At 40.0% G+C, this 26385-nt stretch overlaps 1 protein-coding gene across 10 annotated transcripts in view; it reads right to left on the bottom strand.

Annotated features, from left to right (window-relative positions):
- Window positions 1–2579: 2579 nt before the first annotated feature.
- The window catches only part of ESRRG (estrogen related receptor gamma), a 1109342-nt gene continuing 1085536 nt past the window's right edge, over window positions 2580–26385 (bottom strand). For all 10 annotated transcript variants that reach the window (XM_077282272.1, XM_077282267.1, XM_077282269.1 and 7 more), the window contains 2 exons: window positions 18651–18920; window positions 2580–6803 (listed from right to left, as the gene is read on the bottom strand). In XM_077282272.1, the coding sequence (XP_077138387.1) occupies window positions 6559–6803; window positions 18651–18920 (515 nt within the window). In that variant the 3' untranslated portion in view covers window positions 2580–6558. The remainder of the gene's footprint in view (window positions 6804–18650; window positions 18921–26385) is intronic.

Genomic DNA, 26385 nt, shown 5'->3' with positions numbered 1-26385 from the left:
TTCGTTCCCACACTCCTAAACTTCCACAACCCACCACAGGAAGTCCTATACCCATTTTTTTCTACTTCTTTATTTTCTAAAGCTGTGACTGCACCCAATCTAAAGGGGTTTTCCTCAATTAAGATATTGATACCTATACTTAAGCAAATCCATCAATATGATATCGTCGGGGATCCGACACCAAGCACCCTCACCAATCAGCTGATATCTGGAGTCGATTCTGATGGAGGTTCACACTGTATGGAAGTCAGAATACTATAGCTCTGCTCATTGTATAGTAGTCAATCTTAGGTACTATAGCTCAGTTCTCTTTGAAGACAATGTTATCTGAGATGCAGTACCCAAGAACGGCCACTATACAGTGTTGGGAACTGTGATGTTCCTGCTCCATACACGACCTTCCATTGTCCACTTCACCGGGGATCAGCTGAGTGGTGAGGTGTTGAGATAGTTCCTCAATAAGGATAAGGATTGATATTTTAGCCTGAAACATCCCTTTTCAGATTCTGATTACTCTATTAGAATGGGCACATTCCCACTTGCCATTGCTCTCCAGTTGCCCGATAACAGCCACACGGACCGCATCTATGTTACATGCATCCTTGGTCACGTCTCAAAGTAGTATTTTCAGCTTAAAATGTCATTCAGATGCTGTTTCTTTACTTTTTTTACACACAAGGAAAAATCAGTTGGATCCAATTTTCATCCATTTTTGGTCCATGTGTTGATATTTAGCATCAGCGTAGAATCTGTTTTTCTCATATGCAAAAATAGAATCCATTCTATTCATTTATCTATCCATCCAAGGGAACCTGTCATCAGTTTTATTCCTTATTAGTGATGAGCGAATATTCTCGTTACTCGAGATTTCTCGAGCATGCTTGGGGGTCCTCCGAGTATTTTTTAGTGCTCGGAGATTTAGTTTGTCTTGCTGCAGCTGAATGATTTACATCTGTTAGCCAGTATAAGTACATGTGGGGGTTGCCTGGTTGCTAGGGAACCCCCACATGTACTTATGCTGGCTAACAGATGTAAATCATTCAGCTGCGGCAAGAAAAACTAAATCTCCGAGCACTAAAAAATACTTGGAGGACCCCCGAGCGTGCTCGAGAAATCTCGAGTAACGAGTATATTCACTATTCCTTATATCCCATGCCCATCACTTTAGGAAATATGCAAATGACCCCTTTGTAGCCTGATAAGAAGCTGAATACATCCCAAAAAGTATTTTATTCATATCCCACCCTACATGCAAATTCCGCGGACCAGTCCAATGGGCAAATCCAGACCATGTTCAATGCCACCCCGTTCCTCTCAAATACTGCCTCTTCTACCTTGATGGAAGTGGATGACATCTCCTACATCATCGACACAGTGCTTGAATCCTCGCACCTACACAGTGGAATCGGAGACCTGCACAGGCGAGCCTCACTCTGAATAATGAGCAGCCAGAGATTTGGTGACATAGGATTGAAACCTGTGTAGATTTCTGATTCAGGGTATCAGCTTCATTTCTATATCACCAGCTCCCTTGCTGTTCATTAGGGCAGAGTGAGGCCTGCCTGCTCAGATCTCTGATACCACTGCGCAGGCGCGAGGATTCAAGCACTGTGTGGATGATGTAGGAGATGTCATTCACTTCAATCAAGGTAGAAGAGGTGGCGTTTGAAGACACCGGGGCAGCGTTGAACATGGTCTGGATTTTCCCATTGGACTGGACCGTGCAATTTGCGATGTGGGCCTGCACAGGTTTCTAAGTTCAGCTGTGCAGGTGCAAGACTTTGAGCACAATGAGGATAACATAAAAGGCATCCAGTTCCATCAAGATGGAAAAAGCAGCATTTGGAGGGTTTGGTGCGGCGCCGAGAACTATCAGGATTCGCCCATCGAACCAGACCGAACAATTTGCTTGCAGCGGGTGACGTGAAAAAAATGACTGTTTTTGGAGGTATGCGGGGCACCTATGAGGGTACTAAGCAGAGATGAGCAAATTTTTCAAAATTCGGTTTCGATTATAATTGTCGGCGAATATTATTTTTACAATATTCGTCGAACACAGCCGAATGTCATTGGAGTCAATGGGAGTAGAAATGAACAAATATGTTCAGAATCGATCGTCAAACATAAATTCGGCATAGTTAAGGTGCCAATATGGCACGAATATGGCAAATTTAGATTCGGCAACCGATTCCAAACATATTCGCTCAACTCTAGTGTAAAGAGGTTGTAGGAACTATATTTACATGGGTTTATAAGTAATAAAAATTGGTCACAGATTCCTTTTAGATAGTAAAAAATAGCTCTCGAATACAACACAAAAGACATCCATGTGCTGTTGTTTTTTTTTCATGGACTTAAAGATTCGAATGGATGGGTTTGATCCATCACTTGAATCAAAAAATAGGCGAAAAACCCCATAGACTATAATGTGTATGTGTTCTTCTCGGAAACAATATGACTAGGAAACATAGATGAAAAACAAATGTCTGAATGAGATCTAACTAAAATGTATCGTTTTACCCAAGAGAGAAAAAAAAGCAAGAATAAAAAAGCAAGAATAAAAAACACAAAAGCATTCAAAAAGTGGAAGCTTTTTTTTAATATTGCTCTACCATCATCCTGAAAGGCATAATAATTTGACTTACACATCTGAACTGATTGAAGTTACAGAATCATGTCTCCTTTTTGCATTTAACAATATATACAATATAAAATAAATACATTTACACAAATGGACATATTTCTGGAGCACATGGTATGATACACAGCACAAAAATATACAGTTGATTGTATTACAGATGTGAAGCCCGTCGATAACTATAGACATGGTTTTATTTGTGATAGTGGTTATGTTGCAACTCCTGGAGTATTATAATCATCTTATTATTATATTATTCTTTTTTTTCATAATTTTTTACTTTTTTTTTGTTCCTTTAACAATGGCTGTCGCTGAATGTTTTCCTAAGAAAGGTAAACCTTGAAGATTAAATCACCGTTACCCATTTTCTCCTTAAGAAAAATAGCAGTTTACCATTGTTATACTTTTTTAAATTATTATTATCTTATTTGCACATTGCAAAAATGCAAAATAGTCTAATAAATACAACTTTTCCAAATTTGATTCAGATATCGATTGCAATTTGCGACTCTTCACGGCCGTTTAATCATATAGCTTTAAATAAAGAAAAGAAAAAAAAAAACAACAACCCAGAAATAATTTAAACATTAAATTAAATATCTAAATAATATAAATTTACATTTTGCAAATCATACACCCTTTTTTTATATATTTTAGCGCGCCTCATGCTATAAATGTCATATTGACAAAAATTTAAATAAACAACGTCCACACAAGATTTTATTAGAAAATAATAGGTTGGTTTTTTTACCCATTTTGAGGGGGTATTTACTAAATCCTCTTCTTAAAAATGAGAAAAAATGCTGCAATAAAACAATATTATTATTTTTTTTTAATGAGCACGGCAGCATTATCTAAGTGTCTAAAATTTCCAACCACAATAGCAAATAGGGTCTAAAATAATGTATTAAAATTACATTTCCTAATTTTTTTGGGTGGGGTGGGGGGATATTTGCAATTCTAATCTTGCCGGCTCGCTCGGAAATACTCATCTTGAGAATGCCGTTATACCCCGGTACAGAGGAGTCGATTTTTCTCATACATATATATTTCTATGTATAATAAAAGCCTAAAACAGTAAAGTAAAATATAATAATAAAATAAAATTTAAAAAATATAAAATAAATAATCTCATTCAATCAGCACCGTTTTTTTTTCTTTCTCCAAGGAGTAGTCAAATTTGACATACTTGTACAGGGACGTGCCAATTTTCTGAATACCTATCAGAGCTATATTTAAAGGTACTCGCCATCTGAATGAATCGCTAATGATGAGTAATCTAAAACCACACTACAGTCACTTCTCTACTGAGAAACCACAATCTACAATATAATCCTTATATAGCTAATGGTAGATACACAGTATTTATAGGATCAGGCTGCCGTGTTTCATCAACCCGTTGTATTCTGTTTAAAGCACACAGAGTAGCAATAGTGTCGGGAATTTTTTTTTTTTTTGCGCAAAAACAAAAAGAATTAAATGGTTTTGCAATAACACAGAGCGAGTTATTAACAGTTGAGATGATTCGGAAGTAGAAGAAGAAGAAGAAGAAAGCCATATTTACAGAGCTTGAAATCTGAGCTTAGTTAAACGTAGAAGTAGAAGATATATTTGGTGTTAAGAACCATTTAAAAAGTCTTTTTTCTTTTTCTTTATTTTTCATTTTTGTTTATATTTTTTTTTCTTTTTTTTCGAAAGCCTCAAGATTTTCTCCTGTGATTTTTTTTTTTTTTCAACTCAAATATTTTTGTGATTCTGCCAAGGTATAGTATTTTTTGTTGTTGTTGTTTTCTTCGAAGACTATGACCAGGAAACCCAAAAGATTAAACTTTCCTGTAGGCTCCTGAGGAATTGCACATCCAATATTGCCTCTAAGTCCGGGATCACACTTACGCGAGATACGGCCGAGTCTCGCAAGTGAAATCCCAGCTCTTGCGCCGGCAGTCGGGAGCGGAGCGTGCAGCTCCATGTATTGCTGTCCGGCTGCACGTTCCGCTCCCGAGTGCCGGCGCCAGAGCTGGGTTTTCACCTGCGAGACTCGGCCGTATCTCGCGTATGTGTGATCCCGGCCTAAATCCTACCCTGTGTCTAAAAAAGCATACATCACAAGAATCGAACAGCCACAAGGAGAACAAGACAACAGGTTTTTGTTTTTGTTTTTGTTTTGTTTTTTCCGGAAATGCAACTGAAAAATAATAATAAAAAAAAATAAAACAATTTTTTTTTTTTGGGGGGGGGGAGAGGAGGTGGTTAACACAGCAAACAGGAAACATTGAAGAGCTGAACTATGATTTTTTTTAGTTAGATTACAATTTTAATCACATTTGTGTACATATAATATGGGCGTTCACATGATACAGGGAGCAACTATTAACACTGATATATTGGCAGAGCGTGTAGATGTATTGTAGGTAGCTGGAATTTTATTTTTGTCAGCGGGGGGGTAGGTGTGGGATTACATTAGATTACACCTTTTTTTAACAGTCTCGTACAGAAACAGATATCATGCAGCAACAAGAAGGGGTTGAGAAACCACACTGACTGCTTTAGCTATCGGTAGTAAAAAAAAAAAAAAAAAAAATTACAATAAAGTCTTATATTAATTTCTTAAACTCGTCTGATTACATATACATACATACATATGTATATATATATTTTTTTATTTTTCAGAGAGTTTATTGCTGGCCTTTGCATTACCTTCAATATTAATATATTATTTTACATATTCATTATTTTATTTATTTATTTTTACAATTTTTATAAATCGCAAGTTTCATTATTCTTAAGACACCAAGCGTCCTCGTAGGGAAGTGTTAAGCAGATAAGACTATTTATATACATCGCAGGTGTAATCTAATATCGTGTTTAACAGAACAGGTAGGCTAGGCTTTACGTAATAAGAAAATGAAAAGTTTTTTTTTTGTTCATTTTGTTTGTTTGTTTTTTGTTTTTTTTTTAACCAGACTGGCACACAACATTAATTGCATCCGTGGTAATATGCACCATCCTTCGACTATTGCTTGAATAAGAGACATATCCACAATAATATTCAGTAAATGGCTGAAAAGTAGTGATAAAGCTGGTACAAAATAATCTCCGTTTTATAACAATTAATAATAAAAAAAAACAATTGTAATAATTATAATTTAAAAAACAAAAAAAAAACCCTCTTCCTTTAAGGATAACAATGTCCTTATTGTTCATCGTTGCTCGAACCCATATGCAGTTTGCATTACATTTTCATTCTTAATTAGTATTATCTGTTAATTAATATTGCATGAATGAATAAAGCTTAAAACTATTCCCTGAAAAAATTCACATAGTACCTAACCGAGAACATTTTTTTTTTTTTTTTGGAAGACTTCAAAAATCAAAGGAATCAAATGGTTTGGGTGGCCGAGATGCAAAAAAATAAATCAAACCAAATGAAGCAGCCAATGACAATGTCGATCAGGGTGTCAAATTGCTCCCAAGTAATCCTACAAGTGCAATCAGTCACTTTTTGAATAAATATGCAATTTTTTTATTGATTTTTTTTTGTCCCGGATTCCACTTGTTATTGGGGGCCTTGTGGTCCATGTTAAATTCAGTAGCATCCTATGGATTTCTGTCCTTTGGCAGGGCTGGCTTCCATTTCTCTTAATTAAAGACTTTTTTAAAGTTTTTTTTACTCTTTATTTAAGTTCAGCAGCAGCAGCAAGAAAAAAAAAAATCGGGAGAGGAAAATTTCTGCACAATTACCGCTCAGTCGAAAAGTCGAAAGCTGCTTCAGTCTTGCTGCTTCTTTACGTCAGTGCAGTCACTCGCTTCTGATTCAGTACATTATTTGCCATAATAATTAGACGTAATTTATCTTATTTATTTAATTTTATTTTTTTTCCCCATCAGTGGTGCTATCGGGTCACCAAAGATTGTTTTAGTCAGACCTTGGCCTCAAGCATTTCCAAAAAAAGTTTATGCATAGGAACTTTCCCCTCCAGTTTGATGTTGTAGAAGTGTTGGACGGCCTTGGTGGACGTCTGTCGAAGAAGTGGCAAAGTCATCAAGAACTTGCCGGCCCGGCGAGGGTCTTCGATGTGTTGGCCAGCTTCGTAATCCTGCAGAGCCTCGTGTAAGACGTCTTGAAGTTTCTGAACAGCTTCAACGTCTTCTATATGCATGGAGTCTGAGAACAGTAAAAAAAAAACAAAGAAGACATTTAATAAAAAATGTAATAAAAAGAAGAGAAATAAAAAAAACAAAGTATAAAAATCTAACATTTTTTGTGAGTAAAAATAAACATACGGTAAATAAAAATAATGTAATAATAAATCTTTATAAAAACGAGTGCTGTTCTCTACTGTAATGTTACATTTGGGTATATTTTTACTAACACTTATAACAGTATGTGTTGGATTAAAAAAAAAAAAATACCCCAAAAATTATTGCAAAAGCATTTTGTTTATTAAAAAAGAAGAATTAATAAAAAAAAAACAAAGTAGCATTGGTCACTGGTGTCTGTTATAGAGGTTGTTTTGTAATTTTGTAGGAGTCTTTAGTGACACAAGATTTGGTGGCATGCAACGTGCACCCCAATAACAATTGTGTGACTGTTCTACAATATGAATTCACACTACTTCTTAGGGTGCGATTTTTTTTGTGTGTGCTTTTTAGGATTTGCAAAAACTACAAAAAAAGGTGATAAATTGCGAGTGAGTCCGAGACATACATATCTAAGGGTGTGCACAGTGACGGTTTGGTGCATGTTTTTCTGCTGAGATTGCTGACCTTACAGTGAATATATCAAACATATCCAAGGCTCCTATCTACTGACAAAGACCAAAAAGTCTAGTTTTCGACTTTGTCCAAAAGTTGCGAGTGAGTCCTAGATGTACGTATCTAAAGGTGCACTCACCGTGTGTTTTGTGCTTGCACTGACCTGTTTGGTTCATGTTTTTTCGTTGAGATTGATGACCTTACAGTGACTATATCAAACATCTCAAAGGTTCCCATCCAGTGACAAAGAACAAAAAGTCTAGTCTTTTCGACTTTGCCCAAAAGTTGCGACTTAGTCCTAGATGTACATATCTAAAGGTGCACTCGCTGTGTGTGTTCAGTGCTTGCGCTGACTTGCTGACTTCACAGTGCACGTACCAAAGATATTCATAGTCTTCAATTCACTGATGGGGACCAAAATGCCCTATAGGTAGCTATTTCGGCCTGCAGTTGTCTCACCCGACTACTCCATACACAGGAACTCTTGGTCTGCTGAGCTTTCCTGTGTCCTCTAAGCCACTGACAGATGTCTCTCTTATCTCCGTCAAAACAAACGGATTGGCAGTCCGATATGGCAAACTCCAGATCCTTATTTGCCCCAACATCATCTGTCCGGGAGAGAGTTGTGATGTCCAATACTCATTAGAGATTCATCCGAAACCATTCATTTCGGTGGGTTTGGCTGAAACAAAGTCTGCCTTTTGACCTCCATCATTTTTGCTCTTTATTTTGGATTAATCTTTCTTCTCTTTTGGCCTCCACCAGGCTGAATTTTAGCTATATGTAATTGTTTTATCATGGGGGGTCTATGGGTTTCAGATACCACTATAGACTTGGATTTCCAAAACTGTCAGGTCACCTAAACTGACATTTAATAATTTCCCTAATTCGCTTTTGTCGCTCACATGGCGCCAACTTACATTGTGTCCTTTGAATATCGCACAACCAAATTTTCCATGTAGCTGTAGTCTATATTTTTATATTTTAGGGTTAATTAGTAAACATAAGTGCAGCATCTGCCATCCGCACTGCCCCACCGCCACTTTCTGAAGGACCAGTAACTCATTATGCAACAGAACAATTTATAATGCCATTGTTAATGAAGGGCCGTTATCTGACGAGCAGTATTATCTACAGCTGAGGAGGCCTAAGCTGCGCTCATTGATTATTAGGAAAGAGACATATATTGCTAAGAGAGGCCTAAGGCCGGTTTCACACGTCAGTGGCTCCGGTACGTGAGGTGACAGTTTCCTCACGTACCGGAGACACTGACACACGTAGACCCATAAAAATCAATGCATCTGTTCAGATGTCATTGATTTTTTGCGGACTGTGTCTCCGTGTGCCAAACACGGAGACATGTCAGTGTTCGTGGGAGCGCACGTATTACACGGACCCAATAGAGTCAATGGGTCCGTGTAAAACACGGACCTCACACGGACGTTCTCCGTCTGGGGTCCGTGTGCGTGCAGGAGACAGCGCTACAGTAAGCGCTGTCCCCCCCACATGGTGCTGAAGCCGCGATTCATATGTTCCCTGCAGCAGCGTTTGCTGCAGAGAAAATATGAATAATAGTGTTTAAAATAAAGATCTATGTGTCCGCCGCCCCCCCACCCCCTGTGCGCCCCCCCGCTGTTCAGAAAATACTCACCCGCTCCCACGTTGGCTGTCACTCCTTCCTCTCTGCCCCGTGCCTCCTACTGTATGCGGTCACGTGGGGCCGCTCATTTACAATCATGAATAGTCGGCTCCGCCCCTATGGGAGGTGGAGCCGCCTATTCATGACTGTAAATGATCGGCCCCACGTGACCGCATACACTAGAAGCCGCGGCCAGACCAGGAAGCAGCGAGGGAGGCGGGTAAGTATTTTCAGACCAGCGGGGGGGCGCACAGGGGGTGGGGGGGCGGCGGACACATAGATCTTTATTTTAAACACTATTATTCATATTTTCTCTGCAGCAACCGCTGCTGCAGGGAACATATGAATCGCGGCTTCAGCACGATGCAGGGTACCACACGCGTGGGTAACACACGCTCCGTGTGGTACCCACTCGCCATACGGGCGGCACACGTGTGCCGCACGTATGGCCTACGTGAGTTCCCAGGCACACGGACACGGATAACTCCGGTACCGATTTTTTCCGGTACCGGAATTATCTGGACGTGTGGGACAGCCCTAAAAGGGTATTCCCATCTCCAAGATCCTCTCCCAATATGTAGTAGGTGTAGTAATAATAATAATAATATTAGCAAATACTTCCAATTAAAAATGTAGTATAGTTTTTCTGATGCCACATGGAGCAAGAAATGGCAGTATATGGAGGGACCCTCAATGTCAATATAGAGTCAATGCATATAGGGGAACAGATAGAGCACCGTATGGCGTTATATGGTGGAAATATGAATATCAATGTAGAAGCAATGATTCCAGAGGAAAATAAACACATAATATGGTGTCACATGGGGCACCAAATGGCAGATAATAGTGGGATTCTGCATGTTAATGTAGGGGCAGTGCATTAATGGGAAAATAATTCCATAATATAGTGCTGCATGGAGTAGCATATGGCAGTATATAGTGGGACACTATGTTATTATAGAGGCAATGCATTTAGAGAGAAATAACCTTTTAAATGGTGGCACATGGACCACCATATGGCAGTAGATATTGTACTCTGAATGTCAATAAAGAGGCAATGCTCATATGGCAATATAATGGGGCTCTCAATGTCAATGTGGAGGGTGCGGAATTCTATAGTATGGTATCGCATGGAGCACATATGGCATTATACAGTGGGACTCTCAATATCAATGTGGAGGCTATGGAATCTTATAGTATGGTATCGCATGGAGCACTATGTGGCAGTATACAGTGGGACTCTCAATGTCAATGTAGAGGGCATGGAATTCTATAGTATGTACCGTATGGAGCACCCTGTGGCAGTATATAGTGGGACTCTCAATATCAATGCAGAGGCTATGGAACCCTATAGCATGGTACCGCATGGAGCACCATATGGCAGTATATAGTGAGTCTCTCAATGTCACTGTAGAAGTTATGGAACCCTATAGTATGATACCGCATGGAACACCATATGGCAGTATACAGTGGGTCTCTCAATGTCACTGTAGAGGGCACGGAATTTTATAGTATGTACCGCATGGAACACCCTGTGGCAGTATACAGTGGGACTCTCAATAGCAATGTAGAGGCTCTGGAACCATATAGCAAGGTACTGTATGGAGCACTATGTGGCAGTATACAGTGGGACTCTCAATATCAATGTAGAGACAATGGAACCCTATAGTATGGTACCGCATGGAGCACCATATGGCAGTATATAGTGGGTCTCTCAATATCAATGTAGAGCAGGGGTGTCAAACTGCATTCCTCAAGGGCTGCAAACAGGTCATATTTTCAGGATTTCCTTGTATTGCACAGGTGATCATTTAATCACCTGCACAGAATGATTCCAGCACCTTGTGCAATGAGAAGGAAATCTTGAAAACACGCATGGTTTGAGGCCCTCGAGGAATGCAGTTTGACACCCCTAATGTAGAGGCTATGGAACCCTATAGCAAGGTACCGTATGGAGCATTATGTGGCAGTATACAATGGGACTCTCAATATCAATGTAGAGGCTATGGAATCTTATAGTATGGTATCGCATGGAGCACCATATGGCAGTATATAGTGGGACTCTCAATGTCAACGTAGAGGGCACGGAATTCTATAGTACGTACCGCATGGAGCACCCTGTGGCAGTATACAGTGGGACTCTCAATAGCAATGTAGAGGCTATGGAACCCTATAGTATGGTACCGCATGGAGCACCATATGGCAGTATATAGTCGGTCTCTCAATATCAATGTAGAGGCTATGGAACCCTATAGTATGATACCGCATGGAGCACCACATGGCAGTATATAGTCGGTCTCTCAATATCAATGTAGAGGCCATGGAACCCTATAGCAAGGTACCGCATGGAGCACTATGTGGCAGCATACAGTGGGACTCTCAATAGCAATGTAGAGGCTATGGAACCCTATAGCAAGGTACCGTATGGAGCACTATGTGGCAGTATACAGTCGGACTCTAATTGTCACTTAGAGGCTATGGAACCTTATAGTATGGTACTGCATGGAGCACCATATGGCAGTATATAGTGGGACTCTCAATGTCAATGTAGATGCTATGGTACCCTATAGTATGGTATTGCATAGAGCACCTTGTGGCAGTATATAGTGGGACTCTGGATGTCACTGTAAAGGCCATAGAACCCTATACTATGGTACCACACGGGGTACTATATGGCAGTATATAGTGGGACTCTCAATATCAATGTAGAGGCAGTGACTTATGTGTAGGTGGAATTTTTCTACAATACACAAACAACACAACCCCAAAGAGTTAAGTGCCAGGCAGTCAGCTCTGCTCCATCTGTGTGAGTGTAATGGAGATGCCCCTGCTACATACAGATACAGGGACCCTTATGATCACCTTAACACCACATAAGAAAACTACATAAGAAAAGAACTAGATTTTCCCCATTTAAAGTCACAGCTACAATATTGCAAACTGCTAATTGCAAAATCAATTAGAAAAAAAAACAACCTAGAAAACATTTCTAAAACCGGTCACGCATCCCGTGTCTCTCAGGGGGGCAATTTGGGCAGAAGGTCTCATTTCACTTGAGCCGCGCCAAATCACAAGTCGTCATCCACAAGTAAGCAATAGCAATCTGGTTTTTCATTTTTCAGAGCGGCTGAGCCCAGCCTGAGATTGATCGTCGCATATGGCCCCAGAAAACAAACTGTCAATACTCTGAATGCTTCAGAATTTGAACAAATAGCCGTCCGCCCATCGAGGCCGCTCGTTGCATCCCATTTAACAGATTTTATTGACAGTTTCCTTCTTGTAATTAAAGGGAAAACTACTGGCCAGAAACCAAGATAAAGTTCAAAGAAAGGGTCACAACAAAAGCAGATGGAGGGGCACGGCGGGCCTGTCAATGGTACACGGCCTGCGAGCGCGTTATCGACACGCGGGTATCTACTGATCAGCATGTGATTAAACGCCGATCTATAGGCAACGGCATGCAAATACTAAGAGGGACATCAAGGAAAAGCGTTAGGAGGAGACCCGAAAGCCCAGTGATCTTCGCTTATCTCGTCCCCTTGTCTGCTTCTGCACGCTAAATGCTTTATTAACCCTTCATTGATGCATGTATCGGTCGAGTCAATCGGATCGGCTATTTCAAATGATGGCGTCAATAGACCCACGAGCGCTAATTTTATTTTATCAGCTGTTTGCTTTGCTTAAATTGATCACGAGGACGTAAGAACGGAGACTGCATTTTTATTGTAATTCCTTGTCTAGCCAATTGATAGGTAACAGTACCGCCCCCTCTATTAAAGCACCAGACCGGACCCCACTATATTAAATAAATAAATAAATAAATAAAAACAGTGGAGGACCCTCTGAATAGTTGAGATGTAATACTACATTTCCCCTCTAGTGGTCGCTGTAAGGAAACTGTATCCCCTGCAGCTTCCTCCATAAATATCAGGTTGTCACTCGCGTGGTTTGCTAATGCATGGAGGTTGTATGTGTTGAAACAACCCTTTAAGAGGCAGCAATGAACTGTTGTTAAAATTATTTTTTGTGTTAATTTAAAAAAAAAAAAATTGGTACTGTTATTTTTAACATATCACAATCTAGATTATAAATAATAATAAAAAATATTGCAATTTTCACATTGGCTACTGGGGCTTTTTAACATTGTAACTTCCTGTTGTTTAAGGAAACAACACATGTACATTAGAAGCAATGAACAGACTGGCCTTGTCTTTTGTAGTGAAACATCTAATGAGCATGTGCAAAGGTCATTTTAAAGGGAGGAAGAGCAGGTGAGCTGTGACATTGTCTAGTGTGAATGGTGGATCCTGTGTTTTTTTACTGTATATAGAGGTGTTATCAGTCATTGTACAGGAGGAGGAGGTGAGCTGTGACATCACCTATTGTGAATGGTGGATCCTGTGTTATCTACTGTATATAGAGGTGTTATCGGTCATTGTACAGGAGGAGGTGATCTATGACATCATCTATTGTGAATGGTGGATCCTGTGTTATCTACTGTGTATACAAGTGTTATCACTCATTATACAAGAGATGGGAGGAGGAGGTGAGCTGTGACATCATCTATTGTGATAGACGAATCCTGCTATCTACTGAATATAGAGGTGCTATAAGTCATTGAACAGGAGGAGGAGGTGAGCTGTGATAAAACCTGTTATGAAAAATGGAACCTGGGTTACCTACTGTATATAGAGGTGTTATTAATTATTGTACCTATTGAAAATTATGGATCCTCTGTTATCTAATGTATATAGAGGTGTTTTCAGCCATTGTACAGCAGGAGGAGGTGAGCTGCGATATCACCTACTGTGAATGGTGGATCCTGTGTTATCTACTGTATATAGAGGTGTTATCAGTCATTGTACATGAGGAGGTGAGCTGTGACATCACCTATTGTGAATGGTGGATCCTGTGTTATTTACTGTATATAGGGGTGTTATCAGTCATTGTACAGGAGGAGGAGGTGAGCTGTGACATCACCTATTGTGAATGGTGGATCCTGTGTTATCTACTGTATATAGAGGTGTTATCACTCATTGTACAGGAGGAGGTGAGCTGTGACATCATCTATTGTGAATGGTGGATCCTGTGTTATCTACTGTATATAGAGGTGTTATCACTCATTGTACAGGAGGAGGAGGTGAGCTGTGACATCACCTATTGTGAATGGTGGATCCTGTGTAATCTACTGTATATAGAGGTGTTATCAGTCATTGTACAGGAGCAGGAGGATGTGAGCTGTGACATCACATATTGTGAATGGTGGATCCTGTGTTATCTGCTGTATATAGAGGTGTTATCAGTCATTGTACAGGAGGAGGAGGTGAGCTGTGACATCACCTATTGTGAATGGTGGATCCTGTGTTATCTACTGTATATAGAGGTGTTATCAGTCATTGTACAGGAGGAGGAGGTGAGCTGTGACATCACCTATTGTGAATGGTGAATCTTGTGTTATCTATTGTATACAGAGGTGTTATCAGACATTGTACAGGAGGAGGTGAGCTGTGACATCACTTATTGTGAATGATGGATCCTGTGTTATCTACTGTGTATAGAGGTGTTATCAGTCATTGTACAGGAGGAGGAAGTGTTATCAGTCATTGTACAGGAGGAGGAAGTGTTATCAGTCATTGTACAGGAGGAGGAAGTGAGCTGTGACATCATCTATTGTGAATGGTGGATCCTGTGTTATCTACTGTATATAGAGGTGTTATCAGTCATTGTACAGGAGGAGGAGGTGAGTTGTGACATCTCCTATTGTGAATGGTGGATCATGTGTTATCTACTGTATATAGAGGTGTTATCAGTCATTGTACAGGAGGAGGAGGTGAGCTGTGACATCACCTATTGTGAATGGTGGATCATGTGTTATCTACTGTATTTAGAGGTGTTATCAGTCATTGTACAGGAGGAGGAGGTGAGCTGTGACATCACCTATTGTGAATGGTGGATCCTGTGTTATTCACTGTATATAGAGGTGTCATCAGTAATTGTACAGGAGGAGGAGGAGGTGAGCTGTGACATTGTCTAGTGTGAATGGTGGATCCTGTGTTTTTTTACTGTATATAGCGGTGTTATCAGTCATTGTACAGGAGGAGGTGATCTGTGACATCATCTATTGTGAATGGTGGATCCTGTGTTATCTACTGTGTATACAAGTGTTATCACTCATTATACAAGAGATGGGAGGAGGAGGTGAGCTGTGACATCATCTATTGTGATAGATGAATCCTGCTATCTACTGAATATAGAGGTGCTATAAGTCATTGAACAGGAGGAGGAGGTGAGCTGTGATAAAACCTGTTGTGAAAAATGGAACCTGGGTTACCTACTGTATATAGAGGTGTTATTAATCATTGTACCTATTGAAAATTATGGATCCTCTGTTATCTAATGTATATAGAGGTGTTTTCAGCCATTGTACAGCAGGAGGAGGTGAGCTGCGATATCACCTACTGTGAATGGTGGATCCTGTGTAATCTACTGTATATAGAGGTGTTATCAGTCATTGTACAGGAGGAGGAGGATGTGAGCTGTGACATCACATATTGTGAATGGTGGATCCTGTGTTATCTGCTGTATATAGAGGTGTTATCAGTCATTGTACAGGAGGAGGAGGTGAGCTGTGACATCACCTATTGTGAATGGTGGATCCTGTGTTATCTACTGTATATAGAGGTGTTATCAGTCATTGTACAGGAGGAGGAGGTGAGCTGTGACATCACCTACTGTGAATGGTGGATCCTGTGTTATTTACTGTATATAGAGGTGTTATCAGTCATTGTACAGGAGGAGGAGGTGAGCTGTGACATCACCTATTGTGAATGGTGAATCTTGTGTTATCTACTGTATACAGAGGTGTTATCAGACATTGTACAGGAGGAGGTGAGCTGTGACATCACTTATTGTGAATGATGGATCCTGTGTTATCTACTGTGTATAGAGGTGTTATCAGTCATTGTACAGGAGGAGGAGGTGAGCTGTGACATCACCTATTGTTAATGGTGGATCCTGTGTTATCTACTGTATATAGAGGGGTTATCAGTCATTGTACAGGAGGAGGAAGTGAGCTGTGACATCATCTATTGTGAATGGTGGATCCTGTGTTATCTACTGTATATTGAGGTGTTATCAGTCATTGTACAGGAGGAGGAGGTGAGCTGTGACATCACCTATTGTGAATGGTGGATCATGTGTTATCTACTGTATATAGAGGTGTTATCAGTCATTGTACAGGAGGAGGAGGTGAGCTGTGACATCACCTGTTGTGAATGGTGGATCATGTGTTATCTACTGTATTTAGAGGTGTTATCAGTCATTGTACAGGAGGAGGAGGTGAGCTGTGACATCACCTATTGTGAATGGTGGATCCTGTGTAATTCACTGTATATAGAGGTGTCATCAGTAATTGTACAGGAGGAGGAGGAGGAGGTGAGCTGTGACATCGCCTATTGTGAATGGTGGATCCTGTGTTATCTACTGTATATAGAGGTGTTATCAGTCATTGTACAGGAGGAGGAAGTGTTATCAGTCATTGTACAGGAGGAGGAGGTGATCTGTGACATCACCTATTGTGAATGGTGGATCCTGTGTTATCTACTGTATATAGAGGTGTTATCAGTCATTGTACAGGAGGAGGAGGTGAGATGTGACATCACCTATTGTGAATGGTGGATCCTGTGTTATCTACTGTATATAGAGGTGTCATCAGTAATTGTACAGGAGGAGGAGGTGAGCTGTGACATCGCCTATTGTGAATGGTGGATCCTGTGTTATCTACTGTATATAGAGGTGTTATCAGTCATTGTACAGGAGGAGGAGGTGAGCTGTGACATCACCTATTGTGAATGGTGGATCATGTGTTATCTACTGTATATAGTGGTGTTATCAATCATTGTACAGGAGGAGGAGGTGAGCTGTGACATCACCTATTGTGAATGGTGGATCATGTGTTATCTACTGTATATAGTGGTGTTATCAGTCATTGTACAGGAGGAGGAGGTGAGCTGTGACATCTCCTATTGTGAATGGTGGATCATGTGTTATCTACTGTATTTAGAGGTGTTATCAGTCATTGTACAGGAGGAGGAGGTGAGCTGTGACATCACCTATTGTGAATGGTGCATCCTGTGTTATTCACTGTATTTAGAGGTGTCATCAGTAATTGTACAGGAGGAGGAGGAGGTGAGCTGTTACATCGCCTATTGTGAATGGTGGATCCTGTGTTATCTACTGTATATCGAGGAGTTATCAGTCATTGTACAGGAGGAGGAGGTGAGCTGTGACATCACCTATTGTGAATGGTGGATCCTGTGTTATCTACTGTATATAGAGATGTTATCAGTCATTGTACAGGAGGAGGAGGTGAGCTGTGACATCACCTATTGTGAATGGTGGATCCTGTGTTATCTACTGTATATAGAGGTGTCATCAGTAATTGTACAGGAGGAGGAGGTGAGCTGTGACATCGCCTATTGTGAATGGTGGATCCTGTGTTATCTACTGTATATAGAGGTGCTATCAGTCATTGTACAGGAGGAGGAGGTGAGCTGTGACATCGACTATTGTGAATGGTGGATCTTGTGTTATCTACTGTATATAGAGATGTCATCAGTAATTGTACAGGAGGAGGAGGTGAGCTGTGACATCGCCTATTGTGAATGGTGGATCCTGTGTTATCTACTGTATATAGAGGAGTTATCAGTCATTGTACAGGAGGAGGAGGTGAGCTGTGACATCACCTATTGTGAATGGTGGATCCTGTGTTATCAACTGTATATAGGGGTGTTATCGGTCATTGTGCAGAAGGAGGAGGTGAGCTGTGACATCACCTATTGTGAATGGTGGATCCTGTGTTATCTACTGTATATAGAGGTGCTATCAGTCATTGTACAGGAGGAGGAGGTGAGCTGTGACATCGACTATTGTGAATGGTGGATCTTGTGTTATCTACTGTATATAGAGATGTCATCAGTAATTGTACAGGAGGAGGAGGTGAGCTGTGACATCGCCTATTGTGAATGGTGGATCCTGTGTTATCTACTGTATATAGAGGAGTTATCAGTCATTGTACAGGAGGAGGAGGTGAGCTGTGACATCACCTATTGTGAATGGTGGATCCTGTGTTATCAACTGTATATAGGGGTGTTATCGGTCATTGTGCAGAAGGAGGAGGTGAGCTGTGACATCACCTATTGTGAATGGTGGATCCTGTGTTATCTACTGTATATAGGGGTGTTATCGGTCATTGTGCAGAAGGAGGAAGAGCAGGGTCAGCCGTGACATATCTTAAGGTGATTTGTTGGATCCTGTGTTGTCAGCAGTATATAGAGGTTATTGTAATCCTGCCTCCGATGATAATGAGACTGCTTAAAACGCTTCCCGAAAGGACAGGAAGTAGTACCGATGAACAGAATGAAAAATACAAGATGACTAATATTGGTTTTTTTTGTATTAAAGATAGTGATATGAAAAAAATGACAAAAATTTGTATCATAAAAACCTGATATAAACAATTGGTCATTTTCTAATTTCTTCACTTTAAGTTTCCGCCTACAGAACAGCTAAATTCCAAAAACTGGAAAACATCATATCAAAATAATATTTTACACCAACCTGAGTTAGCAAGTGCTATAGCTTTAAGAGTCACAAATTCTTCTTTCTCTAATTTCATGCTCTTATATTTCTTGACAAGTTGCAGGATGGCGTTGTTCAGTTCCAGCAGTCCTGCCAATTTCGACTGGTCTTCATCCATGATGTAGTCTTCGGCATAGACCAACTCGTCCTCAAATGAGAGAGATCGGAAAACTATGCCCAGTATCAAGATCTCCATCCATGCGCTCTGTAGGAGACTCATCTGATCGGCGAGGGACAAGGTGGAGAATCCTGGAATAATAATGAAAATAACATAGAACATCATGAAGGTTGGAAAAAATGTCATCCATAATGAAGACAATATCCTATCTATCGAATCATGTATCTATCTCATATATATCTATTATCTATCTATTTATTATCTATCTATTATCTATTATCTATCTATTATCTATCTATTACTTATCTATTATCTATCTGTCTATTATCTATCTATATGTATCTATTATCTATCATTTACTGTATCTATCTATTATCTATCTATCTATTATCTATTATCTATCTATTATCTATCTATCGTCTATCTATTATCTATCTATCTATATATCTTACTATCTATTTATTATCTATCTATCTATCTATCATCTATCTATCCTGCTATCTATCCACTTGTCTGTATATCTCTCTATATCTTGATTATTTTTATTTCTTTCGTTGGAAGAACTGCATTCTATGAACCACCGGCAAGATAACATATGTAGAATAGCAGTTGTTCTGGGCAAATGTCTGCTCTTGAGCGGTAATGTTCTCATTTACATGACTTTCCGATGGGGAGTTAATAGATGTTACCGTCATTAAACCAGACTGTTAATTTTCTCAATCACATTGCCGGCGATACAAATATATACTGTAGGAAATAACTCCTTGGCCTGTTGGTAAAATGCGTAAGTTTGCCAGTTGGCACCTAACAATGACAACGACTTAATAAAATCATCAACGGGGATTAGAAGTGATTTTCTTAAGGGGGTCTTAAGACGTGTCTGGAGCTTATATTGAGCGCCTTGTGAGAGAGAAATCCTACAGAGAAAGAAGCCTTTCCCGGCATCCATGTCTTTTATTTTATGGTAAAGAGATACAAGAAACCTTAAATATGAGGTTAAAAGATAGAAATACACAATAGGACAATGGGTAGAAATGTACTTGTCTTTAGCAGAAGAAAAATCGATTCGCACTATATGGTTTATGCCAAAATAACTTCTTATGCTCCTTAATGCAACATCCCAATTCTATGCTAAAGCCTGTGTTGTGCACCATTTATAATACTGGTTTCCTATTTGGTGTAAGATGGGCCATTGTGCCCCAATAGGTACAATGGATGCGTCACCTATAGCTACAGCCCTGACAGAGAAGTAGTTGAAAGTTCCTGATGAAGAATTTGTTCCGTGCTTCCTCCTTCCTGTTAGCGGGCCCCATCAAACACTAGAGACTCTTACATTTGTGCCCTTTATATTTAACCCCCTGTGACTTCAATCATAGGCACATACGTTCCTTTGCAAATCACGACACCCCATCTATACCACTGTGTAATAAAAAGATGAGCAAATCTATTTGCCATTCTAGAATTTTACAGAATTTTCGGATTTGCCAGAATTAGAATTTTGGTGTTTTGATTTTGCCAAATACAAAAAAAGGCTGGAATGACTGAAAAAAAATAGTAATAAAAAAATAATACTCATCTGGAACTCAACTGTCTTCTTTGGTAACCAGTGCGGTCTTCACTGGTTCATCTTTGGGGTCTCTAGCGTGTAACATTTTTGGCGTCTCCTGCTCTGAATTGGCCTCAATGTCATGACCTGCGTCAACTTATAGCACATGGTCTAGTCATCACAAGAGACACCGGAGATGCCGTGTGCCAGAAGATCCTGAAGATAGCCCAATGAAGAGTTCACCAGCGGCGGACCACAGAAGATGACCGGACTGTCCTAGGGCTGTGTGAAAAGTCAGGTGAAGACCAGGTGAAAATATATATATACTTTTACATATTTTTATTATGTTCTGGGGTTTGGATTTCCTGAACACATTCAAGAACGAACAACCAAATTCCAGTTTTGGCACATTCTCTAATTGTTAGTAACCGTTACATCAATAGCCTTGTGAGCCACATTTTGCTCTGAGAAATGGTCGCTAACCACAATCTGTGTGAAGACATTATAGAAGCCATATTTCAAGCAATAACAGATAACTAGTTATTAAATGGTTCTCATTAGTGGTTAGAGGGTTATTCTAGTTATTGAGGGTCAGAGGGTGAGTGTATCTACTACTCTTTTTATGCTACATTTGCATTTCATACAGCCAATATAAAACCTTGGCCAGTCACGTGCGTAAATTTAGAAATTGACTGGTACTGGGTGCAGCTCCCTGTGCTTGTCCACCGAGCGGACGGGTGTAGGAATGGTCTGCTAGTTTTGTATACGAGTCTGACCAGTAAATTGGACCATATATGTCTATGAGGCCTGAACTTAACAGCCTCATGGACATATATGAGACTGTTAAGCTGGAGATAGGAGACCTGAAGTCAGTCCTTAAATCGCAGTTTCCAACCTTAATATGTCAATGTCTGAAGGCCGAATTCAACCATCCATGTTGTATAGTCCAAGCACAGAACGTGGCGCACAGAGCAACTGTGGGTCTCCTGTACTCAACTTTTTTTTTCTCTTGACCACCGAGGAAAAAACTGATGTCACTCTGATCAGAACAATGGTACCATGTTTCTTGGATGTGGAGAAATTTTACCCTCAGACTGATACTGCACCATATCAATACACCCCTATATCTGCCATTGCTGCAGTCCCAGAGTTGTGACTAGAGGTGTGATCTCACGTCAACAGGGTGCGTCACCGCTCTAGTCAACAACATGCGGCTCGCAAGCTACAGATTGGGGATCCCTGCATTATATTTAAGCAACAGATATCTGTAGCCATAAAGCAAATCATCACCCTACTTGTTTGTGGCTCCAAATCACTTTATTCTTTTTTTTTACTTTTTACTGTAAATCCTAATATGAAATACATTATGGCAGTTTTATTTATGCTTTATTCTTCTTCCTCCTTTTTTTTTACATTATTCCACTTACAAAGCACCCTTCGAAACACTACTGTATGTAAATTTCTATATTTTTTTCCCCCTTTCAGGCAGGTGACGGCACAATCCATACAAGAAGAAAAAAACACAGTTATATTGTTTCCGTAGCCTAAAATGAGATTTTATCCAATTCCCGACAGATCCTGCGAATACATTTATTGGACGAGATTGTGAGCCACGAGTTCACCAAATGCTCAGTGTATTTTGCCACAAATCATACGCTGCTTCCCCTTTACAAATATTAGTTTCTGCAAGTGGAAAAGGAAAACGCTCTTTCAATTAGCTCACAATGCGAAGCTTCCCCCGTAGAAGCGAGATTTTATTTATTTTTTCCTATTCCGCTGCAGTAGCAGATGGACAGAGAATATAGCCTACAGCACCTTCCGATGATGGTCTACTCTCCCCTCCCGGGCACTGCTGTTAGTAAATAATTAGATTTACACATTCCCCAATCTCCCCACATCTTTCTACCGCATAATTAAAAGTGGGATGATTAGGTTATTGAATGGAAAGAGGAACTTTTTTTTATTGAGGTCCATTCATGATTTTATCAGGGCCAGCACTTTTATAGTTGTCACGAGGGTGCAGGCATCCAATTTTTCTTATCTGCCTGATTAATACAAACGCTGTTTCAGGACGCATTAATTAACAGATACAAATCTACGTTCTCATGGAAGGATCAATGCGAAGAAGAAAAGAAGCATCAATGTGAATTTAGTGCTGATGATGGAGAAGACACTCCATTGACGTTTACGTGCAAGGAAATGCTAAAGTTTCTCCGCAATCCCTTTTGTCCCTGCCGTTTACAAATTAACAGTTTTCTATTTATTTATTTTTGCCTCTTTTTTTTTCTTGCAGGCGTCAGACAGGTTGTTGGGATTTAATTAAGCAAAAGGTGGTAAATTTTGTCACAAAAAAAGGGCCAAATGTGTAAATCTCTATAGTTTCCTTCCATATGGTCAAAACTTTTTAGCATTTTTACCTAAACTTACGACTTATAACGAGCTGCAATTATCATTCCTTCTGTAAGTATAGATCATTGGACTACTAATGTTCCAATGATCAGTGAGAACTCTTGGTTTTAGCCACCCTTTTATTTTAAGTAGAAAGGGAAGTTGTTTTCAAAAAGTTTTAGCTTTTTAAAATATTCCGTAATATTAGTTACTTGTGATGGACCATCGGGAGCAGACAATATTAGAGAAGATTTTACAACGGGAAAACTTTTTTGGTTGTTTGTTTTTTTCTGATGGACCTAGTTTCGAGAGCCATCAGAAACTACCAATTTTACTCAAGATTTTCCAAGAGTAAAAACTTTTCTAAATAAACTTCTCATAAAAGACGGGGGTTGAGAATAAGTGAGCTCTTACTGACCACAGGAGAACTGTTAGGCCTTAATTCGATTTTCTCACCGGTCTTGGTAAAGAGGCATGTTGGAGTCATGAAAAGGTGCACACCAAAGTTGTGATAAAATTCTGAGACTTTTCAAAGCTTCTCCGCCACATTTTGAGCATAGAAGCTGTGATGAATTGAGGGTCTTAGTCTTTTTTTGACCTATACTTATGCTCTGTTAGAAGGGATCAGAACCAAACATTGCACTATGCATGAGAAGGGGACCAATATTACCCAAGATCTTCCAATGGTAAAAACTTTTTGAAATAAAATTTCCTTTCTGGATCCAAAAAAAAATGATAATTGCAGAGGTCTCACTGACTGCAGGAGTATTAGTGGTATTTTTGCCAATAGTTATACTCTAGTAGAAGAGACAAGAATCACAAAGTGTGTGAGGAGCGGATCATAAGAGTAACCGATAGAACTCAAATTTTTCAAAGGGTAAAAACTTTTTGAAATCAACTTCCCTTTTTGCATCCAAGAGGGGTCTGAAAAGAGTAGAATTCTCACTGACTGTAGGAAGATTAGTAATCTTTTACCTATAGTTATCCTCTAAAACAAGAGAGAGGAGAATTGTACAGCTCGTGAGAAGTGGATCCCAAGAGTGACCGAATATAAACATTATTTTCCAACTTTTTAAAATCGACTTCTGCATGCAAGAGGGGACTTAAAAAGTTCTCACTGACCGTAGGAAGATTAGTAATCTTTTACCTATAGTTACACTCTAATAGTAGAGAGAGGAAAATCATACAGCACATGAGAAGCGGATCATAAGAGGAACCGAAATTAAACAAGATTTTCCAACTTTTTTAAGTCGACATCTGCATAAAAGAGGGATCTCAAAACACTAAAGTTCTCACTGTCCGTAGGAGGAATAGCAGTATTTTACCTCTAATTATAGTCTAATGGGAGAGATGAGAATTACATCATTCACTGTTTACGAGGAACCGACTGTTATGACCCCAATGGCGAGGGTCTCAGAGAAACAAGTAAGTCTGCGACGTACAAAAATCCAGCTCATAGGGCAGTGGTAACTGGGTTGACCATATATCTACTCCTAACGCCAACACTAGCAGTAGCCGGGGAACATGCCTACGTTGGTCGCTAGATGTCTCGCGCCAGCCGGAGGACTAACTACCCCTAGAAGAGGAAAACAAAGACCTCTCTTGCCTCCAGAGAATAGACCCCAAAAGTAGGATAGTAGCCCCCCACAAATAATAACGGTGAGGTAAGAGGAAATGACAAACACAGAGATGAACTAGGTTTTAGCAAAGAGAGGCCCACTTACTAATAGCAGAATGTAGTAAGATAACTTATATGGTCAACAAAAACCCTATCAAAATCCACGCTGGAGATTCAAGAACCCCCGAACCGTCTAACGGCCCGGGGGGAGAACACCAGCCACCCTAAAGCTTCCAGCAAGGTCAGGAAACAGATTATATACAAGCTGGACAAAAATGCAAACCAAAACAAATAGCAAAAAGCAAGGAAGCAGACTTAGCTTAATCAAGCAGGAACCAGGATAAGTAGACAAGAGCACTACAGATTAGCTCTGATTTCAACGTTGCCAGGCATTGAACTGAAGGTCCAGGGAGCTTATATAGCAACACCCCTGACCTAACGACCCAGGTGAGCATACAAGGGATGAATGACATACCCAGAGTCAAATCACTAGTAGCCACTAGAGGGAGCCAAAAGGTAAATTCACAACAGCCGACCATAAGAGTAACCGATATTACGCAAGATTTTCCAAGGGTAATTTTTTAAGTCAACTTCTTTTTGTGCATATAAGGCCTCTTTCACACTTCCGTCTTTTCAGATCCGTTGCAATGCGTCGTTTTGGGAAAAAAACGAATCCTGCAAATGTGCCCGCAGGATCTGTTTTTTTCCCATAGACTTGTATTATCGACGGATCGTGATGGATGGCCACACGTCGCATCCGTCGTGCGACGGATCCGTCGTGTTTTGGCACACCGTCATCTAGAAAAAACGTTCAATGTAACGTTTTTTGTCTGCCTCGGGAAAACGTGTCGCGACGGATCCTGCGGCATATGTCGTTGACTAGAATGGAAGCCTATGGATGCAGGATCCATCATGACACGTCGTATGATGGAATGGAATCCAGCGCTGGAATCCATTTTTTTACACTGAGCATGCTCAGAATCAGGAATTTGTAGCCAATTGGCCAGACAGGCCCCAAATCTATATTAACCTTGCCGGGGGCGTCATCCCAAAATGTGCCAGCAAGACTCCTGCCAGCCTGAAGACAGCCAGCCAGTCAATATATTGGTTTCCCTATTTTCCTGTAGCCAATCGCATTTGGGAGACTCCCATTTTTAGGCATGGAAAGCGGATCCGTCAAAAAACAGGTGAAACGGATGGTAAAAATGGACAAAACGGATGCAACGGATCCAGTTTTTGGATGGAACCGTCTAGCGGATCCGTCGAAATACTAGATGCGTTGCATCCGTTTTTCAGTATTTTTGACGCATCCGTCGATACGTCACGCCGACGCATTGTGACAGATTAAAGAAAAACGGAAGTGTTAAAGTAGCCTAAGATGGGACTCAAAACACTAGAGTTCTTACTGACCTTTTGTATCAGGAAGACATCTCCCCTATATTTCTACCATACCACACAAAATTTCATTTAAGGTTATGACCATTATTTTATCCGGAAGATGTTGCAAAATTCACAAGAACTGCATGTAGATTTGTTCAGTCTGCTGTGGATTTGATGCCTTGCGAAATTTAGCTCTGAAAATCCACTGCATAAAAGGACATGTTGCAGAATTCAAATCCACATCTTGGGCCAATTTCCATATAGTTTTTTTTTACACATTGTGGGGCCAATTTTTTTTTTGCATATAGTATGGGTAAGGTTTATTAAAAGTTCATCCATTTTGAGGAGAATGTAATACTCTGTGGATTGCACAACTTTGTTAGAAAAGTCCCCTGAAGATTAGCTGATCCGCTAGGTGTTGGGAATCTCTGCGATCAGATTTTATCTGGTAAGGACCCCAGCAGCAGATATTCAATATCCCTACAGCTCCACCACAGGAGAAATAAAGCATTGCAAAGTTCCAATGAACTGCCAATGGACTGTTCAAAAAATGTTCCCCCTACGACAATTTGATTATAGATGATTTATATGAGAACGGGAGCAATGGGTTGTACGTTGTCCAGAATACACATGGATTAATTAAAGGGAATGTTGATAAATCAAT

Source organism: Ranitomeya variabilis, chromosome 2 (assembly GCF_051348905.1).
Source record: "Ranitomeya variabilis isolate aRanVar5 chromosome 2, aRanVar5.hap1, whole genome shotgun sequence".
NCBI classification, from domain to species: Eukaryota; Metazoa; Chordata; class Amphibia; order Anura; family Dendrobatidae; genus Ranitomeya; species Ranitomeya variabilis.
The sequence above is the reverse complement of the archived record's forward strand: the minus strand, read 5'-3'. Positions and strand labels throughout refer to the sequence as shown.